General features: G+C 38.7%; 1 protein-coding gene across 37 annotated transcripts in view; it reads right to left on the bottom strand.

Moving 5' to 3' along the window:
- PCM1 (pericentriolar material 1) overlaps positions 1-23641 on the bottom strand; it is a 109027-nt gene that overhangs the window by 12326 nt on the left and 73060 nt on the right. For 20 of the 37 annotated variants that reach the window (XM_030937348.1, XM_030937351.1, XM_030937349.1 and 17 more), the window contains 7 exons: positions 10240-10386; positions 6769-6966; positions 5837-5896; positions 5122-5251; positions 4664-4824; positions 2510-2582; positions 1706-1962 (listed from right to left, as the gene is read on the bottom strand). In XM_030937348.1, coding sequence (XP_030793208.1) covers positions 1706-1962; positions 2510-2582; positions 4664-4824; positions 5122-5251; positions 5837-5896; positions 6769-6966; positions 10240-10386 — 1026 coding nt within the window. Of the gene's footprint in view, positions 1-704; positions 836-1705; positions 1963-2509; positions 2583-4663; positions 4825-5121; positions 5252-5836; positions 5897-6768; positions 6967-10239; positions 10412-23641 lie in introns of those variants that run through there. The other 17 variants (XM_030937354.1, XM_030937357.1, XM_030937370.1 and 14 more) reach the window with 3 other exon arrangements.

Here is a 23641-nt window from a genome sequence, read left to right as displayed (position 1 = left end):
AATTGCTTCCCACTGTTTCTGAGGCGTTTGGGATCCCTTCTTTTCTAATGTTCCCATAAACAATTTTACCTAGATTAAAACTTCTCCACTGTAACTTTAACTCTTCTCTGGTAAAGTGTAACCATTTCTCTAAAAAGGCAGTTTCATGTTCATAATTTCTAAACATAAAATTTGCTAGAGTTCTAGAAAGAGGGGTCCCAGACTCCCCAGGTGTTAATTAACCCATAATACCCTATTTTTCTAAACTTCACCTACCTGAGGCTGCCAACTGGACCCAGTCTAGTTACTGTCAAACATCTAGTTTGACCTCTGGATCCAGTAAAAAAAATTACTCGGCTGGGTGTGGTGGCTCATGCCTATAATCCCAGGACTTTGGGAGGCTGAGGCAGGCGGATCATAAGGTCAGGAGATCCAGACCATCCTGGCTAACACAGTGAAACCCTGTCTCTACTAAAAATAGAAAAAATCAGCCAGGCGTGGTGGCACGGAGCTGTAATCCCAGCAACTCGGGAGGCTAAGTCAGAAGAATCACTTGAACCCGGGAGGCAGAGGTTGCAGTGAACCAAGATCATGCCACTGCACTCCAGCCTGGGCAACAGAGCAAGACTCCGTCTCAAATAAAATAAAATAAAATAAAATTACTCAAATAAACTCCGAGAGCTCAGGACACAAACTGTGGAGCCTGAAATCCGAGAGGGACTTACTCAGGACCTCCAGATGCAGCGAGAAAGCAGTGAGCACAATGGGCACTTTTTGCCTGGTTCCTTGATGCTTCCAGAGGCCACAGGGGGTCTCTTTCAAATCCCACTCTGACACCAAACTGTAAAAGACAAATCTGAGGCACAATAAAATTTTAGAGTTCATTTGAGTAAGAAGCAATTCAGGAACTGGGAACACCAGACCAAAAGAGATTTAGTGTTCCATTGACAAAAATATCAGAGGCAAGTATTTATTTGGAAAATGTGGAAATAAAATAAATTATTTGCTTGGTTTGCAATTAGAAAACTGTCTTTTATCAGGTACCTTCTCAGAAAGTCCCTAGTCACATATCCATATGTTAGCTGGCTACTTATGAGAGGCTGGGGTTAAGCTTTGGTTCTAACGTTAAGTATCTATCAGAAATGACCCAAGTGAAGTTTCACTTATGATTTCAGCTTCAGCAAGATTAATTATTTTTAAGGCTTTTGCTTTTCTCTGCTCAAGTATTTTTCAGACCTGGGCTCCACTTGAATTTTCATTTAATACTATCATGAGTACAGACTTCCTAGTCTTTTTTTCCTTTTTTAATCATTCACTGTATAAAGATTGTGTTGTCAAACTGTTTTATTTCCTATCTCAAGTGTAAACCTTTAGGTTTACTGAAAATTTGCAATATATTCTAAACAGTTAAGAAGAATAGGTAGTGTAAAGGATAAACGATGATTCATGTACCATTACCACTTCAGATCCGAACTTAAGATGAACTCTTTTTATCTCTTTGGTTCTCAACATTATAAAACATAAAACAGCTTGTGGGTTTTGAGATGGTCATCTTAATTCACTCTTGCCCTTCTGCTAAAGTTTAAGTGTGAATTAGAAAAATGTTCCAACATGTTCTAAACCTAAACACAAAATGGTTTACATGCTGAGAATGTTAATCTGAAAAATGAAGAAATACGCACAGAAATGAAAAGTAAAAATATTTGGAAATGGAAATGATACGTACATAGTCATTCACTAACACTGGAGATTCAGTATCAGGACTTCCAGCCAGAGAGCTTTCAGGAGTTTCCTGAGCAGATTTAACTTCTTTGACTCTAGGCACTAAAGGTTCCATTTCAGGTAAAGGTAACGGCAAAGGGTTAGGCTCTGGAGTTGAATCAACAGTAGCAGGTGAGTCCCTATGGGAAGCACTATTTAAAGGTTGCTCATCTTCCGAGATATTGAGGTAACAGGGTTTCACAGGAGAGTTATCTTGGTCATCTATGTCATCAAAAGAAAGTCTTAATATTAATGTAATGCAAAAAATGTTAACTTTTAGTCTCTATTATAGTAATAAAGACAACATGCATGAGTAAGAACAATCAAGACGCTTAAGACCAAAGAGAAACGGCAACTACAAATGCTCCTTATCAATGGCTCCCAAATTTAGTTGATCAAAATCACCTGAGACCATTTTAAGAATCAAATTCCTGAAATCCACCGGATTTCTAACAAATCAAGGCTTTCAGGAATAAGGCCTACAAATGGCTATTTTTTTAAATCTCCCATATTTGTATCTAAAAATGCTCTTTACAGAATTTTTGTCTGTGCAGGTAAATATGTGTCACCTTTTCTTTATTGTTGTTTACAGAAACAAATTCTTATGTTTTCTACAACGGATTTATAGGGAGAAGAAAAATATACATCAGGTCCAAAGTACTTTCAAACTAGGAATTTGGTGTTTTCTGTTTTTTGTTTTTTGTTTTTTTAGCTTTTAAGCAAATAAAGGAAATTACCTTAAAATCAAAGACTTATTTAGATTTGTTACCTTTACTACTGGCTTCTTGTTCCAGTGGGACATTTTTGCTTTCTGCTGTCTTCTTAAAGTCATGTTGTAGGATCTAAAAGGGAAAAATGTTTTAATAGCAGGGCCTGAAATATATGGTCACTATAAAAGAGATGATTACCAGTGTGTAGTTTTTGTCCAACCAAGAACTTCATACAAACAAATTTAAAAGTATCTTCTAAAACTATCTCAAGGAGGCTTTGGTTGTGATTTCAAGATGGCTAAGTTAAAGGGTTTCCTTCTTAAAAAACACACACACACAAAATAATACAGCTGAAATAAACAGACTGCATTGTTCATTTTTTTTCAGACTCTAAAAGACACTTAATGCAGCCAAAAAGGGAATGAAGGAGGAAGTGAGGAGAGGAAGATGAACAAAGTTAAATGCCTTCAGCAGGGAGAGGAAACAAAAATTGAGATTCACCTCTTAACTGTAAGTAACAGATCTAGAAAGGAAGGCATATGATGTTCGGGCAGGAGCTGGTGATGAAACAGTGGTGGTGGTAGTAGTCGCTTAAAACTGTTTAAGGAACATGTGACTACGTAGGTTCTCTCCTTCAACCTCAACAGAAAATGGCAGATTATATTTTAGACAAATTAAACTAGTGAGCCCCAAACCTGGGGCTACTGGGAGTAGAGGTGGAGAGACAAATGAGGACACAGTAAAGTATCGGATTGGTGTAAAAGTAATTATGGGTTTTGCTATTGAAAAAAACGACCAAAACCACAATTACTTCTGCACCAACTTAAATAGAATACTGAAAACAGAATAACCTAGTGCATGCCTGTATAACGGTGGGACCTCAGCCCCATTCCCAATCTAGCTTCAGAATACCAGCAGCCAAGCTTATACACTCCAGGCAGGAGGACAGTGAAGGATCCTAATTTGGAGAATCTAAACCATCTCAAAGAAAAGACCAATAGATACTGACATTTAGAAGTTTCTAGGAATATGCTGGCTGTCTCCCCAAATGCCCTACCTACAGTGAAGCCCAATAGAGCCTTCACTTGCTTTTTGGTATATTATTATTTAACATAAACAACCAAGGTTCAGCAGACATTGAAAACAGAAGATAATGCTTCTGTGAAATAACAGGGCACTACAAAAAAGTAATAATCAGAAAAAAAAACTGTTTAAGAGTTAAAAATATGACAGCTGAGATCAAAATAATTTCATGCAAGTGTTAAAGAAAATCTCTCAAGGTAAAACCAAAAGATAACGAAAAGAGGAGAAAATTAAAAGATTAATCCATGACTACTAATAGTACCTGATAATATTAATTACAGAGGGAGAGAAAAGAGAAAACGGTGTGGCAGTAATAAAGAGAATTTAAAAATTTACCAAGTTGAAAACAATCACTGAGTATCCACTGCAAATAATGAAAAAAGACCCCAATAAGGCACATCACAGTAAAATGTCAAACTCCAGAGGAAAAGATCTAGACTAGGGAGGAAAATAACATATAAAAAAGTACCCCTTCATCCATAGAATGTATGTTCCAAAACTGTGGATAGTACCAAACCCCATTTATACTGTTTTTCCCCATACAGACTTATCTATGATAAAGTTTAATTTATAAATTGAGCACAGTGAGAGATTAACAATAACTAATAATAGAACAATTCTCTTGTGCTTTGGGGCCATTAATAAGGGTTGTTTGAACACTGTGATACTACAAATCTATCTGCTTACCCTAGATGGCTATTAAGTGATTAACAAGCAGGTAGTACACACAGTGTAGACATGTTGGACAATGGAATGACTCACAACCCAAATAGGAAGGAATGGGCCAGTGTGAGATTTAATCACACCACTAAAAACAGTGTATAATTTAAAATGTATAAACTATTGGATGGGTGTGGTGGCTCACGTCTGTAATCCCAGAATTTTGGGGGGAGGCTGAGGTGGGAGCATCGCTTGAGCTCAGGAGTTTGAGGATATGAGCAGTGAGCTACAATTACACCACTGCACTCTAGCCCAGAAGACTGAGCAAGACCCTGTCTCTAAAAAACAATTATAAAAAAAAACCTGGTATTTCAGATTTTAATAAGCATATTAATCAGGCTTCCATTCATGAAAGCTGAAAATTTAGAAGGATCTACTTTGAGTAGTTAAAATAAGGCTGATGGGAATACCTGTTCATCATGTTCATTTTCTTCGGGAGCTTCAGTGTTAGCCTGAAGGGAAGTCTGGACATCCACGGGGCCTTCCTCAAATTCTTCCATTTCTTCTTCCTCATTTTCATCTTCTCCACTTCCATAATTAGTTAAAGCCTGAGTTTCAGCTTTAGACAAATCTAAGTTGATTAATACACAATTTTTAGTAGATTTCAGCACATAATCTTAGTAACAGCTACCATTTATTGCATTCCTGCATGGCACAGATGCTTTATATACAAAATCTGAAATCTTCAAACAGTATGTATTAGAAAACATACAGTGCAGAAAGGCCGGATAATTCAGGTTCACAGTGAAATTCAAAATCAGAGTTCTTTGACACTTAATTCTATACTTGTTACACTCCACCAAACTGTTCCAATAAATGACCTACAAAAAACTAAAATATAAAGACAGTACAGAGCCTTTAAACTTACTAATAGACACTGGACATCCTTCACTTTCTTCATCTTCCTCTTGATCAGAAATATCAGATCTTATATTTTTGGGACCATCATACACCTCAGATGTTTGAGTCTGCTTAACTGTTTCAGTTTCATCCTTGTCCTAGACACAAATACATTTGAGTAATTAATTCCTTAAAGTACATGTGTAAAAGCTATATAGTAAGTCTATCATATTAATAATGATGATTATCTAATAAAAAACACAAAGAACCATTTTTAATAGTCTAGTTTTATTTTTAAAACAAAAAAATCTGTCAGAAAAAAGGTCATTTGATGATACAGTCTGCTTTCAAACATTAAGGTAAAAGCTGTTAAAATAATTTTATATTGTTTCAAAAGCATTATTTTTAGGCTTTTTTTTTTTTCTTTTTGAGGCAGAGTCTCTTACTCTGTTGCCCAGGCTGGAATGCAGTGGCATGATCTCGGCTCAATACCACGTCTACCTCCTGGGTTCAAGCAATTCTCCTGCCTCAGCCTCCTGAGTAGCTGCGACTACCGGTGCGCACCACTACATCTGGCTAATTTTTGTATTTTTAGTAGGGACGGGGTTTAACCATGTTGGCCAGCCTGGTCTGGAACTCCTGACCTCGTGATCCACCCGCCTTGGCCTCCCAAAGTGCTGGGATTACAGGCATGAGACACCGTACCCGGTCATATTTTTAGGCAAAAATTAATTAGCACATACTTTGTCTTCATCATCAATCTCTCCAGCAGGTGAGCCATGATCTTCAAGAATCCTTTTGGCCTTTAAAACAAATCAATTACACAGAATTTAGCAATATACTTAGATACATACTTACATATTTAGCAGTTCTCATGTCTAGTACTGGGATTATAGAACACTGGGATTATAGACCTCAGCCTGTCCTGTATTACTTTCTAATCATTTATTACAGTATCATGCTTTTATTTTCTTCAAGCTCTTAGTAATGTCTAAAATTTATTTATATCCAGAAAATAAATATCATGTAAAGTGTGAAATGGATAGCTTGATTTCATCTACTTTAGATTGTAAGGAAGAAGAGCCGTCTCTTTCTATTTGGGTCTTGGCTTATTTCCTTCTCATAAAAGAGGGTCAGGAAAACTAGGGAAAAGGCTTCCTGGTATGCCTCAAGTTGAGGCAGAACAGTCATCCAATCTCACATGATCAAAATTAATTTGACAAGGTAGAACAAACTACAGGGATATAAAACCAAAGCCCTAACTAATAAGCATTTGTGTTAACTGGGAGTGACCTCTGGATAATGCATATTAAGAAACTACAGGGATTGATAACAGCCATGGCAGGCAGCTGGCTCTGGCCCAGGACCAGATCCCAGTCCTTCTCTCCTCTTTTGAGACCCGAATACAGGACAGTAATGTGAACTGGTTATCTGACAATTATCTGACAATGTACATTTAACATTAATTTCTGTCCGCATTCCTGACCTTGAGCAACTGCTGTTACTCCTCAGATTCCACAAGTGACTAGCATATGTAATGACTTATAATGTGATTAATTGGTATTACAAAAAACAACTACTTTTGCTGAGGTAAAATGTGATTTTAGTTAATAATAATGATTAAGAAGTGTATTTATGTGCCAATTATCCTAAAATCAAAATGAATGTTATTTACCTCTTTGGCGTAAGACTGTATCACTCCAGCTGCTTCTATTTTCCTTTTGCATCTCTGTTTAACAGTTATACTATTATTATCCAAATCTTGCATAAGCTTAAAGAAAGCCAATTCATTGAACAACACTTCAGATATCTCTACAAGAAGATCTTCTCCACAGTCTTTCAGTTTTCTGCCAGCAAATTTTGCCAGTGAATCCTATTTAAACATAAACCAAATAATTTAAAGATAGTGAACTTCAATTATAGAATAGTATTACTTTTAAGTACTGAAAAACTTAAAACGAATGTTTATGATTACTATGGAAAGATAGGTTAGTATTAGTAAAGAATACTGCTATATTACTAAGTAGGAATGTTGTTAGTCCTGCTTAAAGAGTATATATATACAAGGGAAGGACATATATGGTCATCTATATTTAGTCACTATTTGATGTAACTGCTGGGCACAAATGTATTCAGACAGGGATTTCTGATACCAGAAAGCTCCCTGACAGTACAGGAGATACTATTTATTGCTGTAGTATATGTGTAAGTGCTATAAAAGGAAAAGACAAAATCTTCCACCTCTAAATGTACCATTAGTATACTTTTAAAGCTTCCTTTTTTACTTAAGCCAACCATTCTAATTTAAATTTTTCTTCAAAAGTAAACTTAAGTTCTATTCAAGTTGATATACAGGATCATGTAAAAGAAAACAAGATTTCAAGACCCTCTACATTTATATTATGTCAAGGAGGAAGTTAAGCCCTGGCAACTTGAACGTTAGTGATTTCTCCTTCTTACACAATACATTAACTCTCTTCCTCATTGTTCTTGTTCTGTAAATGACTAGAAGACATCAGAGACCAGACCTCCTGCCTTCTAACCACTGATCTTTGTTACAGATTAACTGCCTCCTTTACTATGCATTTAGCCTTATATAGAAAGATGCTGAAATTCTGTTAAGCTTCCCTAAACTCTCTCCAGATAAATTAGCAGTCCCCAACCTTTCTGGCACCAGGACCTGGTTTCACAGAAGACAATGCTTCCCTCAAACATAGATAGGTTGGGGGAAGGTTTTGGAATGATTCAAGCACATTACATTGATTATGCCCTTTATTACATTGTAACATATAGTGAAATAACTATACAACTCACCATAATGTAGAATCAGTGGGAGCCCTGAGCTTATTTTCCTGCAACTAGATGGTCTCATCTGGGGATGATGGGAGACAGTGACAGGTCAGGAATTAGATTCCCATAAGGAGCATGTAACCTAGATCCCTCACATGTGCAGTTCACAGAAGGGTTCACTCTCCTATGAGAATCTAATGCTGCTGCTGATCTGACAGGAGGTGGAGCTCAGGCGGTAATGAGAGCCATAAGGGGCAACTGTAAATACAGACGAAGCTTTGCTCACTCGCCTGCTGCTCACCAGCCTGGGGGTTGGGGACCCCTGATATAAATGATCCCAAACTTCTGATGTCTATTCTTTGGAATATGTCTATTCTTTGGAATCTGTGCTTCCCAGGCAGATATCCCTCACACACTGAGCTTGAATCAAGTCTCTTTTTTTTTTTTTTTTTGAGGTGGAGTCTCGCTCTGTTGCCCGGGCTGGAGTGCAGTGGCCAGATCTCAGCTCACTGCAAGCTCTGCCTTCCGGGTTCACGCCATTCTCCCGCCTCAGCCTCCCGAGTAGCTGGGACTACAGGTGCCCGCCATCTCGCCTGGCTAGTTTTTTGTATTTTTTAGTAGAGACGGGGTTTCACCGTGTTAGCCAGGATGGTCTCGATCTCCTGACCTCGTGATCCGCTCGTCTCGGCCTCCCAAAGTGCTGGGATTACAGGCTTGAGCCACCGCGCCCGGCCGAATCAAGTCTCTTTAAAGTAGATTCTGACCCTTTTGATTATTTTAGGTTGAGAATCTTCAAATAAGTATACTCTAGACATTTTTAGTAAAACCACTCCTCTTTTTCTTTCTAAAAATATGGACTACACTATTTAGCAAACAGGCAAACAACTATGATGTTCAATGCCTAACCCTCTCTCCCACCAAAAGACTATCTTATCTAGTACAATTATGGTAAAAACGTACATATGCTGGGTGCTTTGTGGGAAAAAAAATCCTGAACGGGTTTCAGAAGGAAAAATGTAGAAGATGGTAATTTAAGCTCTAGCTCATAAAAATTTTTCAAGACTCTGGGCAATATTAAATATAAATTAACTTTTATTCTTCACGTATGTCCTCTTGTGGAAAAATCAAGAATGGGATGAAAGAAAAGCAGTCAAACCTCAGACTGAGAAAAAAATCTTATTTCCAAATTAATGCTTTGGGATCTACCCACAATTATCACAAGGCAAAACTGAGGAAGGGCTACGTGGATCTTGATAAAAAATATTTGAATGATTATTTATCTTTTAGTGTTACTCTAAAATAGTTTCCTACAATGCACACCACCACTGATGTCTTATAGTCCTTAAAAATTATCTATTAGTACTAATTACTAATTAGTACCAATGGGGCCAGGACAATTTATACTTTAGTCTTAATACTAACAAAATGGAAAATTACAGCGATATAAATTTGCATCAAGCCCAAGGAAAAAGTTAATACCGATTATCTAAAACCAGTTTAAACACAGAAATAAGAAACAAGGCAAAGTTTCATCAGAAAATTTTGTAATAAAGACGAAAAGAAAAATGTGTCACCTAATGTAGAGTAAAAATACATATCACTGAACTGTCTCAATGGGAAAATACTCAGGTAAACATAAAGATGTTTGTCATAAGGAATAAACAAGGTAATTTTATTAACACTAACATGGGATTTCTCAACCTTGGCCCTACTGACATTTAGGACCAGATAATACTTTGTTGTGGGGGACTGTCCCGTGTACTGTCAAATGTTTATCAAGATTCTTCCTGGTCTCTACCCATTAGTTGCCAGTTCCTGTCCTCTCAGCCCTCCCTACCTTCTTCACACTACTTGCTGTGATAAACAAAATGTCTGCAGACACTGCTAAAGGTCTCCTAGTAGGCAAATTCTCCCCCAGTTACTGACTTACTATAATTTAAGCGTACTGATACAGCCTAAAATGTCTCTACAACTAGCTGGTCTCTGGCTTCCGAAATTTCCCAGATTAGTCAAATTACTTTAGCCAATTATTTTAGAAACAGTCACAGAATACTTTCTAAACATTTCAAACTAAAAACGTTTTCATTGAGAAGATAAACCAAACCAATAAAAGCTTGTAAGAGATATGCCTTAGACATGACCAAATTAAATGAAGATACAAACAGGGCCTAATAATACAATATTATTTTAACCAAGTGACAACCTAAAAAATATTAAAACATCATCCCAAATGGATGCTAGAATGGATGTCCACCTGCATAAATTGTACAATGCAAGAAAATGCCTCACTGCGCCCCCGCCCCCCAAAAAAACCTTACCACATATACTGCTAAATCACACAAGTATAAACTCTTACCTGTAATATACTTCCAAGTTGTTTATGAAAGAACTTTACAAATTCTTTGCTCTCATCATTTTGCTGGGTAAGGGTCAAAACCATGCGCCTTACTGAAGTTAAAAGCTGCGAGGAGCATACTTCATCCATGTGCTCCTGAGAAAAATCCTAGTTGGTTAGAATATAAACTTACCTATTGTTTAAAAAAAGAAAATCAATCCATATAATATAAAATGTTAATTTTCAATTTTCTTGCACAGACGCTCCTCAATTTTCAGATACCCATTTAGAAATATTCATTCATAAGAAAAGCCAAACTCCTACTTTATTCATACACATTGAGAGGTTTGGCAATTTTGACCCATGAAAGCAGATGATAGCCAGTAAAAGAACTGGCTGATCCAGTACTTTTCACTACTTCCTTTCTGTACCTTTCTATACCTTAAGGAGAACTATTCATGCTACAGCTTCCATTTTGCCAATCTTTCTGTTCTCAGTTAATTTCAAATACTCTTACAAGCATACTCACCTTCTACCCAATTCCCTATTTTCTAACTCAGGGTTTCTCAACCTTCGCATTATTGACATCCTGTGCATTGCAGGATATTTAGCATCATCCTGGCCTCTACCCACTAGATGCCAGTAACACCTCCTCCCTACACCACTTCGACAACTAAAAATATCTTTCGACATTCTGAAATGTCTTGAAGGTTAACATCACCCCCTTGGTACTTTCTTAACAAATCACTTCAGTCAAGTGTCTCTTCTTAAACTTCTTTAAGAAGCAGGTTGTGAGCTACAAAATAATACGAATCACGGTGAAGTTTCTGAGGTCAACCCCATAAATCATCCATATCAAGTAATCTCAAGGTTCTAATCCTTCTTCTTCTTCTAAATCCATTTAAGCAAATCCTATAACCTTTCTCAGTTCAGTTTTCTCCCCACCCCATAAAACTGACAAAATAAGGGAGCCAAACTAGATGATGTTCAAGGTCCCTTCTCAAACTTAAGCTCATTTAAAATAATGTGTGTGTCAAGACAGGTGACTTAAAAAAAAAAAACAACAAAAAAAAAAACCGTGCCTCTCTTCAGAGAGTCAAATACTAGTGCAGGAGTCAGATATGTACATAAATAATCACTATAAGCTCTGTGCTGTCTGGTAGATAACACTTTTTTAACTGCAGGGATTCTCATTTATCACAAAATACAGTGGCTCACAGGAGACATTACTTACTGAATAAATAAGTATTTTTTAAAAGCACCCACCAGGTGCTCTAAGGAGCTGTAGGAGCATATTGGAGACAACAACAAATACTTTTGAAGAAATATTTCAGCCAGGCAGAAAAGAGTGAAAGTATTTTACATCTTGGATAGATAAGACAACTTGTACAAACGGCTAATATGTGAAAAACTAAAAGTAGATACAGGAAATGCCGAATAATGTGAAGTGAATGTACCTAGATGGAGAGTAGCTAGAGCGGGAAAGCACACCAGATCCAGCAGTGAAGCCGCTTGAAGACTAAGGAGTTTGGGTAGGATATGGCTTAGTAAAAATGCACTTCATGCCTACTTCATGCCTATTACGACAGGCAGTCTAAGCAAAAGGTAAGAACATGAATTTAGGTTATGCTACTGGAAAGAAGAAAGTGAAGTGAAACTGATGACCCTAAGGAGAGGAATACATTTTTGACTCACTAGTAATGGCATAAAGAGAGTCAAGAAGTCTAACACAGGTGACTGGGTATAATGCTGCCTGGGCATAATTAACAAAGAAGTTCTACAGTCCTACAAAAAAAGTCAAGATTTGAAGTGAAATGAGACATCATAAATAGTTAAAATCAGATTATTAGTTCTACTCTGTTCACTGGCCTCAGAAACTTTTTGAAATGCTAAATTAATTATTATTTCATTTCCTCATGAAACGAAATCACTTAAATCAGGGCTATCCAGGTAAAGTGAGGAAGAACAATTTAGATTTTAAACAAGGTAACAAGGTAAGTCTTGTAATTTAGGTAACTCTAGAAATGCCAGTAGCGCTTAAAAGGTCAAGTGGAAAACCTATTAAATGAGTGTCGCTAGCCAATTTAGCCAGCTAAAATATCATTAATTTCCTAACATCTTAGACATTTAAGAAAAATCACTTTTAAAAGTAATGCTTTTAAATTCAAGACTTTTAAAACATTTCAGAAAATCAAGGTGATTTCTATTTTGCTCAAGTATTAAGTATTTTATTGTGTAACAGTTTCTGAGCACATAATATGTAACTTACATAATTTTTCCATCAAATCAGACACAAAATAGTAAAAACAATTTCTTAACTGAAGGCTATACTCCCTAAGCATAAAGATAAATCAGTTTTTTTACCCTTATAAAATAACTGTATATATCAAATAAATATTACTACAATTATACCTAATTTAGTTTTTAAAAGACATGTTTACAAGTATTTATTATACTATTAATGCTAAAATTTAGGCCTAAGATGAAAGCAAGGAACAACCGAGAAAATTTAAATCAATTCACTTGAGGCAATGGTTTCAAACTCTGAGATAAAAATCTATTTAAAAAATATACATTCTTAAAATTTATAAGTATATTCTTTTATGGAAGGTAAATATATTCATAGATTTATAAGTAACAGGAAATAAATTCACAGAACAGTTCATAAAACTGATATATTTATGCCTTATCCCTCAAATTCTTTTTATCCAGTATCTTAAGTACTTCTTGGCTGTAGGTACTATGAGATACTATTCTAGGGAGGAGATACAAGTAATTATGATCCTTTGTCATAAGTGCTATAATGAAAGCATGAACCCAGTATCTCAGGAACAGTGAAGAGAGGAAGGAATTCTGCCTGTAAACACATGCAACAACATTTGTGCTGGCTCCTGAAAAACAGGAGAAACTGACAGAGGAAGAGGAGAAGGTCATTCTTGGTAAGGGACACAATGTGGGCGATGTGCCTTTTTCAATAATGTCAAGTGGGACACAAGGTTTAAGAGACCAGACCATGCTGTAAAAGGTTTTGTGAGTGATAATGAACCTGGTCTTTATCCTATGGGTCAGCTGTTTTCACACTTACAGAGTCTAAAGAGCTCAACTACAGCTGAGGGTTGAAGAGTCCAGTCATTTATTTATTCATTAATGTTTACTGAGTGTCTACGATATGCAGTTATTATTTTCGGACAGTGACCAAAAGAGATCAACATCTCAGACGTCATGGATCTTATATTTTAGTATGGAGAGGCAGACAAATATTACATAGGTGAAAGGTGGTGTGCAAGCACTATGGAGGTAAAGGAAAGCAGGTAAAGGATAAGGGAGAGGTTTACTCAGCAACAGTTGACATTTGACCAAACACTTCAGGAGTTCAAGAGAACAAGCCATGTAGGTAGGTGTCTGAAGGAAGAGCAATCCAGGTAGAGGTATTAGCAAGTGCCAAGGCCTTAGAAGTGCTAACAACTCTACTAGGAGGGTTGAAAGGTTAGAAGCAGCAGCAAAAGGACAGTAAGGCCATTTAGGAACTGTTGCAATTGCCCAGAAAAAGGCTAAGTGTTTCTGTTTTTAGATGGAATAATCTGGACACTATCAGCTGACTTTTTCCTCTCAGTTGTAAAGTCAGATACTCTGCTGTATCTTCAGAGAAAGCAGTTTCTACAGGTGCTTTCTCAAAGATCTCTCTTCTCTTAAAACATTTCAAAAAAAGCAATTACTTCTGCTGAGGGAAGAAATATAAGCACACTGAAAGCAATTCTCTGGGGTACATGTCTTACCAAGAGAAGCAGGAGTACGTTATAAGAAACTAGCCCAGTGACAATGTATTTTGTAGCTTACCATATCTGGATGAAAAGAAAACAATTACTTTTCACTTCTAATTGTTAAAATTTCCATTGTAAATTAGAATGTAATGAGTGCCATCTCAGAAAGAAGTCCTGTCTTCCTATTCCATTTATTGCACATGTCTCCATCTGCCCTGATCAATGTTATTAAATAAAATTAATAGTGCTGCTTACCAGTCTGATACTTTCAATGTTGATGGAAATATAAACTGGTTAGTTTCTCTGAAGGAGAATTTAATATGTCTCAAAAGCTTTAAAAATGTTTATGACCTTTGAACTAAAAATTTTATGTCTAAAAATTGTTTCTAAAGAAACAAAAGTAAACAGATTATCCTCGATCATTGAAGAAGTGTTTATAATAGTGGAAAAGAAACCAGAATAAACACAAATATTTAACAATAGGGACTGAAAAATTAATTAATAGAAAATTGTATTCTATGACTACTTGACCTCATAGTAGCCATCAACATAACTAACTCCTTGCAGTCCTTCTTGGTCAACTCTGGCTCTGCTTTTGTACAACTTACAGATGCTGAATCACCTGGTCCCACATCCCAGTTGAAGGCCCCTGTCTATTCTCACATCAAATGACCTGGCTTTAGGCAGCACCTACATGCTATAAACTACCTTATGTCTATCTCCAGCTGTGCCTGGAATTCGATGAGTAACCAAATGACTACTTGACTGCTCTATGGTTGTCTAAAAGATAGTTCAATTTTATTTTTTATTTTTTTATTTTTTTTGAGACAGAGTCTCGCTCTGTCGCCCGGCTGGACTGCAGTGGCCGGATCTCAGCTCACTGCAAGCTCCGCCTCCTGGGTTTACGCCATTCTCCTGCCTCAGCCTCCTGAGTAGCTGGGACTACAGGCGCCAGCCACCTCGCCCGGCTTTTTTTTTTATATTTTTTAGTAGAGACGGGGTTTCACCGTGTTAGCCAGGATGGTCTCGAACTCCTGACCTCGTGATCCGCCCGTCTCGGCCTCCCAAAGTGCTGGGATTACAGGCTTGAGCCACCGCGCCCGGCCAAGACAGTTCAATTTTAAAGTCCAAAATAAAACTCTGGGCTGGCACAGTGGCTCGAGCCTATAATCCCAGCACTTTGGGAGGCCCAGGCGGGTGCATCACTTGAGGTCAGAAGTTCAAGGCCAGCGTGGTCAACATAGGGAAACACCATCTCTACTAAAAATACAAAAATAAGGCGGGCATGGTGGCGCGCACCTGTAGTCCCCGCTACTTGGGAGGCTGAGGCAGGAGAATCACTTAAACCAAGGAGGCAGAGGTTGCAATGAGCCGAGATCGCGCCACTGCACTCCAGCCTGGGTGATAGAGTGAGCCTCTGTTTCAAACCACTGCCCCTCCACCAAAAAAGAACTGTTCATCACCCCCTTCTTACAAGCCTTCTTCATTTCAGTAAATCGTATTTCCTCCCAGTTTTCTCTATCTCTCGACATTCTAACCATCAGTAGGACCTACTGATTTCCTAACTATATCCCAATTATGTATTTCTTTACACCACCCATATCTAAGCCGCTATCATTTCTCTTCTGGTCTCACTGCACTCCTGACCCCCTTATAATCAATTTTCTAAAAACAAAGCAGACTTAGTTTCTCTCATGCTTAAAACCTTCTAGGAGTTTCCCTTCAAACTTTGAACAAAGTCCAAACTTCTAATCATGGCCTGTAATATTTTACACAATTAGCCCTTGCCTCCCTTTCAACTTAGTCTCATACAAATATCCTCCAACCATATAGGCTTTCCCTTTACTTCCTTCAACATGTGAAGCTAATTCCTACCTTAAGGCCATTGCACTCTGTCTGGAATGATCCTGGTTTACACTGGCTCCTTAGTCATGTCTCTGCTTAAATGTTCCCTCATTAGAAGCATCCCCTGATCATCCAATAGAAAACAGATACCATCATATTGCCAAATTTTAATTATGTGCGTGGCCCATATCATTACCTGATATACAGTTACTGAAATGTCTTGTATTTACTTATGTTACCTCAGTCTGTATTCCCACTCTAGCATGCAAGCTCCATGAGAGCAAAGGCCTTGTTCACTGCTAGGTCTGCCAAACCTGGCATTAAGTAGGCATTTTATAAATATTTTGGAATGAATGTTGTGGAACCACTAAAAAAAAAAAAAAGACAGGGGCGGAGCAAGATGGCAGAACAGAAGCCTCTACCAATCATCTTCCCCTTTTGAAAACACCAAATTTTAACAACTACACACCAAAAAAAGCACCATTATAAGAATAAAAACCAGGTAAGCAATGATGGTACCTGCTTTTAACTTCGTACTGCTGAAAGGGGCACTGAAGAGGGTAGGAAAGACTGTCTTGAATTGCTGACGCCACCCCTCCCCCAACCCCAGGCAGCACTAACTGCAGCAGTGCAAGTGACTCCTTCTGCTTGAGGAGAGCAAGGTATAAAAAGGACTTTGTGTTGCATCTTGCATACCAGGTCAGCTCCAGCTACAGCAGGACAGAGGCAGAGTGGTGAGGTCCCCATTCCAGGCCCTAGCTCCAAGATGACATTTTAGACATTGGCCCAAAAGGAAATCCACTGCCTTAAAGGGAAGGACCCAGTCCTGGAAGGCTTAATCTTAACCTGCTGACTAAAGAGGCTTTGGACCTTGAATAACTGACAGTGATACCCATGTAGTATGCCACGGGCCTTGGGTGAGACTCAGAGATGTTCTGGCTTCAGGTGAGGCCCAATGTATACTGAGCTGTGGTGGCTATGGTGAAAGATTCCTTCTGCTTGAGAAAAAGAGAGGAAAAAGGGGACTTTGGCACCTTACGTACCAGTGCAATCACAGTGGGGTAGAGCACCAAGCAGGATCTTGGGATCCACAATTCAAGAACTTGGCACCTGCCCTGGGCCAGAGGAGAGCCCACTGCCCTGAAGGGTGAGTCCCAGGCCTGGCAGCATTCACCACAAGCTGACTAAAAAGCCCTTGGGCTTTAAAAGAATGTTAGCAGAACTCATGGGCCGGTAGTGGTGGTGGCAGCCACCAGGAGAGGCTCCTCTGCCTATGGAAAGCAGAGGTAAGAGTGGGAAGGACTTTGTCTTGTGGCTTTAAGGCCAGCTTAGCCACAGCAGGACAGAATACCAGGTAGATGTCTAAGCTCAAGGATGGTATCTGTGGACCCGATGGGGACCTGGGGGAACTCACTGCCCTGAAGGGAAAGACTGGCTGGCTTCCCCACCTGCTAATGGTAGGAGCCCGAGGGCCTTGAGCGAATTTAGGCGGTAGCCAGGTAGCGGTTACAGAGGGTCTTGGGCAAGCCCCAGTGCTGTGCTGTGCTGGCTTTAGGTATGACCCAGCATAGTCCCAGGGGTAGTCACCAAAAAGGTGCCTCCATCACCCCATCTCCAGCTCCAGGCATTTCATAATAGAGATTCCATTTATTTGAGAAAAAATAAAGGAAGAGAACAAAAGTTTCCGCCTGGTAATCCAGAGAATTATTCTGGATCTTATCCAAAATCACCAAAGTGGTACACCTCTACGAGTCGGCAAAAACCACAGTGTTTTTGGGCTTGGGACCCAAGTCCCTTTGAATACCTGGAAAGCTTTCCCAAGAAGAATGGCACAAACAAGCCCAGACAGTGAGGCCTACAAAAAATATCTAACTCTCAATGCCCAGACACCGACAAACATCCACAAGCATCAAGGTCATACAGAAAATCATGACCTCAACAAAGGGACCAAATAAGGCACTAGTGGCCAATCCTGGAGAAACAGAGAGATGTGACCTTTCAGAGAATTCAAAATAGCTGTTTTGAGGAAATTCAAAGAAATTCAAGATAACACAGGAAGCGAATTCAAAAAAAATTTTTTTTTCAGGCTAGAGTGCAGCGGCATGAGCTTGGCTCACTGCAACCTCCACCTCCCCGGTTCAAGCGATTCTCCTGCCTCAGCTTCCTGAGTAGCCATCATTATTAGGTGCGCACCACCATGTCCAGCTATTTTTTTTTTTTGTATGTTGTGGTAGAGGCGGGGTTTCACTGTGTTGAACAGGCTGCTCTCAAATTCCTGACCTCAAGTAATCACCCGCCTCGGCCTCCCAAAGTGCTGGGATCAGAGATGTGAGCCATAGCACCTGACTGGGAATTCAGAATTCTGTATTCATAGATAAGTTTAATAAACAGATTGAAATAATTTAAAAGAATCAAGCAGAAATTCTAGAGCTGAAAAACGCAACTGACATACTAAAGAATGCAGCAATCTCTTAATAGAATTGATCAAGCTAAATAATTAGCTTGAAGATAGGCTCTTTGAAAACACAATTTGAGGAGACAAAAGAAAAAAAATAAAAAACAATAAAGCACACCTACAGGATATGGAAAATAACCTCAATAGGACAAATCTAAGTTACTGGCCTTAAAGAGGGGTAGAGAGAGACAGAGGTAGAAAGCTTAACAACGTTCAAGTACAAGAAGGTTACAGAAAACCAAGATAGTTTAATTCAAATAAGACTATCTCATGGCATTTAATAATCAAACTCCCAAACATCAAGGATAAAGGTCCTTAAAAGTTGCAAGAGAAAAGAAACAAACGACATATAACAGGGTTCCACTATATCTGACAGTAGACTTGTCACTAGAATCCTTACAGGTCAGGAGACAGTGTCACGACATATTTCAATTGCTGAAGGAAGAAAACTTTTACCCTAGAATACTATATCCAGAAAAAATATCCTTCAAACATGAAGGAGAAATACCTTCCCAGACAAAAGCTGAGGGATTTCATCAACACCAGACTTGTCTGACAAGAAATACTAAATATTAAATACCTTCTTTCCATCTAAAAGAAGACATTAATGAGCAGTAAGATATCATGTGAAGGTACAAAACTCACCGGTAACAGAAAGTACACAGAATATTATAACACTGTAATTGTGGTGTGTAAACTACTCTTAAGTGGAAAGACAAAATGATGATCAATATAAAATCAAATACACATATATCAATATAAAATATATATTATCAATATAAAACCAATCAAAAATAGTACAACAACTTTTCAAGACATAGTACAATAAGATATAAAGAGAAACAACAAAAAGTTAAAAAGCAGAGGTACAAAGTTAACATTCACATGAGTTTTCATTTTGTTAGCTTGTTTGTTATGCAGTCAGTGTTATCATCAGTTTAAAATACTGGGTTATAAGACAGTATTTGCTATCCTCATGGTAACCTCAAATCCAAAAGAATATATGTAACAGACATGAAAACAATAATGCATGTTAAAAAACAAGAAAAGCCTGAGCAAACCAAACCCAAAATAGAAGAAATAATAAAGATCAAAGCAGAAATAAATGAAATTGAAATAAAACACAAAAGAACAACGAAACAAAAAGTTGGTATTTTAAAAGATACATAAAATTGGCAAACCATTAACCAGACTAAGAAATAAAAGATAAAAAACCCAAATAATATGAGATGAAAAAGGAGACATTACAACCAATACCTCGGAATTCAACAACACATTAAAAAGACGATCCATCATGACCACGTGGGATTTATCCCAGGGATGCAAGGATGGTTCAACATAGTTAATCAATGTAATATATCTTGTCAACAGAATGAAGGACAAAACCCATATGATCATTTTAACTGATGCTGAATAATCATTTGATAAAATTCAACATCCTTTCCTGATAAAAGCCCTCAAAAAACTGGATATAGAAGAAACATACCTCAACATACTAGAAGCCATATACAACAGACCCACAGCTAGTATCATACAAAATGGATAAAAACTAAAACCCATTCCTTTATGATCTGGAACACAATAGGGATGCCCACTTTCACCACTGTTATTCAACACAGTCCTGCAAGTCCTAGCTAGAGTAATCAGACAAGAGAAAGAAATAAAGGGAATCCAAATTGGAAAGGAAGAATCAGATTATCCTTGTTTGTTTATGATATATATAATCTTATACTTGGAAAAGCCTAAAGACTCCACAAGAATACTATTAGAACTGATCAACAAATTCAGTAAAGTTGCAGCACATAAAGTCAACACACAAAAATCAGTAGCATTTCCATATGCCAACAGTAATCTCATTTACAACAGACACAAATAAAATTAAATATCTAAGAATTAACCAAATAAGTGAAAGATCTCTACAATGAAAACTATAAAACACTGATGAAAGAAATTTAAAAAGACACAAAAATGGAAAGATATTCCATGTTCATGGATTGGAAAAATCAATATTCTTAAAATGTCTCGGAATAGGAACAGCTCCAGCCTCCAGCTCCCAGCGTGAGCAACACAGAAGACGGGTGATTTCTGCATTTTTAATTGAGGTACCAGATTCATCTCACTAGGGCATGTCGGACGGTTGGCCCTGGTCTGTGGGTGCAGCCCAACCAGTGACAGCTGAAGCAGGGCGAGGCATCGCCTCACCTGGGAAGCGCAAGGGATAAGTGAATTCTTTTTCCTAGCCAAAGGAAATTGAGACACACAACACCTGGAAAAGCGGGTAACTCCCACCAGAGTACTGCGCTTTACCAAGGGTCTTAACAAACGGCACACCAGGAGATTATATACCACACCTGGCCCAGAGGATCCCACGCCCACGGAGCCTCCCTCATTGCTAGCACAGCAGTCTGAGATCTAACTGCAAGGCAGCAGTGAGGCTGGGGGAGGGGCGCCTGCCATTGCTGAGGCTTAAGTAGGTAAACAAAGCCACCGGGAAGCTCAAATTGGGTGGAGCCCACCGCAGCTCAAGGAGGCCGGCCTGCCTCTGTAGACTCCTCCTCTGGGGACAGGGCATAGCTAAACAAAAAGCAGCAGAAACCTTGGCAGAGGTAAATGCCCCTGTCCGACAGCTTTGAAGACAGCAGTGGATCTCCCAGCACAGAGGTTGAGATCTGAGAACGGACAGACTGCCTGCTCAAGTGGGTCCCTGACCCCTGAGTAGCCTAACTGGGAGACATCCCCCACTAGGTGCAGACCGACACCTCACACCTCACACGCCAGGGTACACCCCTGAGATGAAGCTTCCAGGGCAACAATCAGACAGCAACACTCACTGTTCAGCCATATTCTATCTTCTGCAGCCTCTGCTGCTGACACTCAGGCAAACAGGGTCTGGAGTAGACCTCAAGCGAACTCCAATAGACCTACAGCTGAGGGTCCTGACTGTTAGAAGGAAAACTAACAAACAGAAAGGACACCCACACCAAAACCCCATCAGTATGTCACCATCATCAAAGACCAAAGGCAGATAAAACCACAAAGATGGGGAAAAAGCAGTGCAGAAAAGCTGGAAATTCAAAAAATCAGAGCGCATACCCCCCTCCAAAGGAATGCAGCTCATCGCCAGCAATGGAACAATGCTGGATGGAGAATGACTTTGACAAGTCGAGAGAAGACTTCAATCGATCAAACTTCTCAGAGCTAAAGGAGGAACGACGTAACCAGCGCAAAGAAACTAAACACCTTGAAAAAAGAATGGATGAATGGATAACTAGAATAATTAATGCAGAGAAGACCTTAAAAGAACTGATAGAGATGAAAACCATAACACGAGAACTACGTGACAAATGCACAAGCTTCAGTTACCGACTCGATCAACTGGAAGAAAGAGTATCAGTGATTGAAGATCAAATGAATGAAATGAAGCAAGAAGTGTAGAGAAAAAAGAGTAAAAAGAAATGAACAAAGCCTCCAAGAAATATGGGATTATGTGAAAAGACCAAATCTACGTCTGATTGGTGTGCCTGAAAGTGACGGGGAAAATGGAACCAAGTTGGAAAACACTCTTCAGGATATCATCCAGGAGAACTTCCCCAACCTAGAAAGGCAGGCCAACATTCAAATTCAGGAAATACAGAGAACGCCACAAAGATACTCCCCGAGAAGAGCAAATCCAAGACACATAATTGTCAGATTCACCAAAGTTGAAATGAAGGAAAAAATGTTAAGGGCGGCCAGAGAGAAACGTCAGGTTACACACAAAGGGAAGCCCATCAGACTAACAGCAGATCTCTCGGCAGAAACTCTCCAAGCCAGAAGAGAGTGGGGGCCAATATTCAACATTCTTAAAGAAAAGAATTTTGAACCCAGAATTTCATATCCAGCCAAACTAAGTATCATAAGTGAAGGAGAAATAAAATCCTTTACAGACAAGCAAATGCTTAGAGATTTTGTCACCACCAGGCCTGCCCTACAAGAGATCCTGAAGGAAGCACTAAACATGGAAAGGAACAACAGGTACCAGCCATTGCAAAAACATGTCAACATGTAAAGCCCATCGATGCTAGGAAGAAACTGCATCAACTAGTGAGCAAAATAACCAGCTAATATCATAATGGCAGGATCAAGTTCACACATAACAGTATTAACCTTAAATGTGAATGGACTAAATGGTCCAATTAAAAGACACAGACTGGCAAATTGGATAAAGAGTCAAGAGCCATCAGTCTGCTGTATTCAAGAGACCCATCTCACATGCAGAGACACACATAGGCTCAGAATAAAGGTATGGAGGAAGATCTACCAAGCAAATGGAAAACAAAAAAAAGGCAGGGGTTGCAATTCTAGTACCTGATAAAACAGACTTTAAACCAACAAAGATCAAGAGACAAAGAAGGCCATTACATAATGGTAAAGGGATCAATTCAACAAGAAGAGCTAACTATACTAAATATATATGCACCCAATACAGGAGCACCCAGTTTCATAAAGCAAGTCCTTAGAGACTTACAAAGAGACTTGGACTCCCACACAATAATTATGGGAGATTTTAACACCCCACTGTCAACATTAGACAGATCAACGAGACAGAAAGTTAACAAGGATATCCAGGAATTGAACTAATCTCTGCACCAAGCAGACGTAACAGACATCTACAGAACTCTCCAACCCAAATCAACAGAATATACATTCTTCTCAGCACCACATCACACTTATTCCAAAATTGACCACATAGTTGGAAGCAAAGCACTCCTCAGCAAATGTAAAAGAACAGAAATTATAACAAACTGTCTCTCAGACCACAATGCAATCAAACTAGAACTCAGGACTAAGAAACTCAATCAAAACCGCTCAACTACATGGAAACTGAACAACCTGCTCCTGAATGACTACTGGGTACATAACAAAATGAAGGCAGAAATAAAGATGTTCTCTGAAACCAATGAGAAGAAAGATACAACATACCAGAATCTCTGGGACACATTTAAAGCAGTGTGTAGAGGGAAATTTATTCCTCAAGGATCTAGAACTAGAAATACCATTTGACCCAGCCATCCCATTACTGGGGATATACCCAAAGGATTGTAAGTCATGCTGCTATAAAGACACATGCACACGTATGTTTATTGCGGCACTATTCACAATAGCAAAGACTTGGAATCAACCAAAATGTCCATAAATGACAGACTGGATTAAGAAAATGTGGCACATATACACCACGGAATACTATGCAGCCATAAAAAAGGATGAGTTCATGTCCTTTGTAGGGACATGGATGCAGCTGGAAACCATCACTCTCGGCAAACTATCACAAGAACAGAAAACCAAATACTGCATGTTCTCACTCACAGGTGGGAATTGAACA

The sequence above is a fragment of the Rhinopithecus roxellana genome, chromosome 9 (assembly GCF_007565055.1).
Source record: "Rhinopithecus roxellana isolate Shanxi Qingling chromosome 9, ASM756505v1, whole genome shotgun sequence".
Taxonomy (NCBI): domain Eukaryota; kingdom Metazoa; phylum Chordata; class Mammalia; order Primates; family Cercopithecidae; genus Rhinopithecus; species Rhinopithecus roxellana.
The sequence above is the reverse complement of the archived record's forward strand: the minus strand, read 5'-3'. Positions and strand labels throughout refer to the sequence as shown.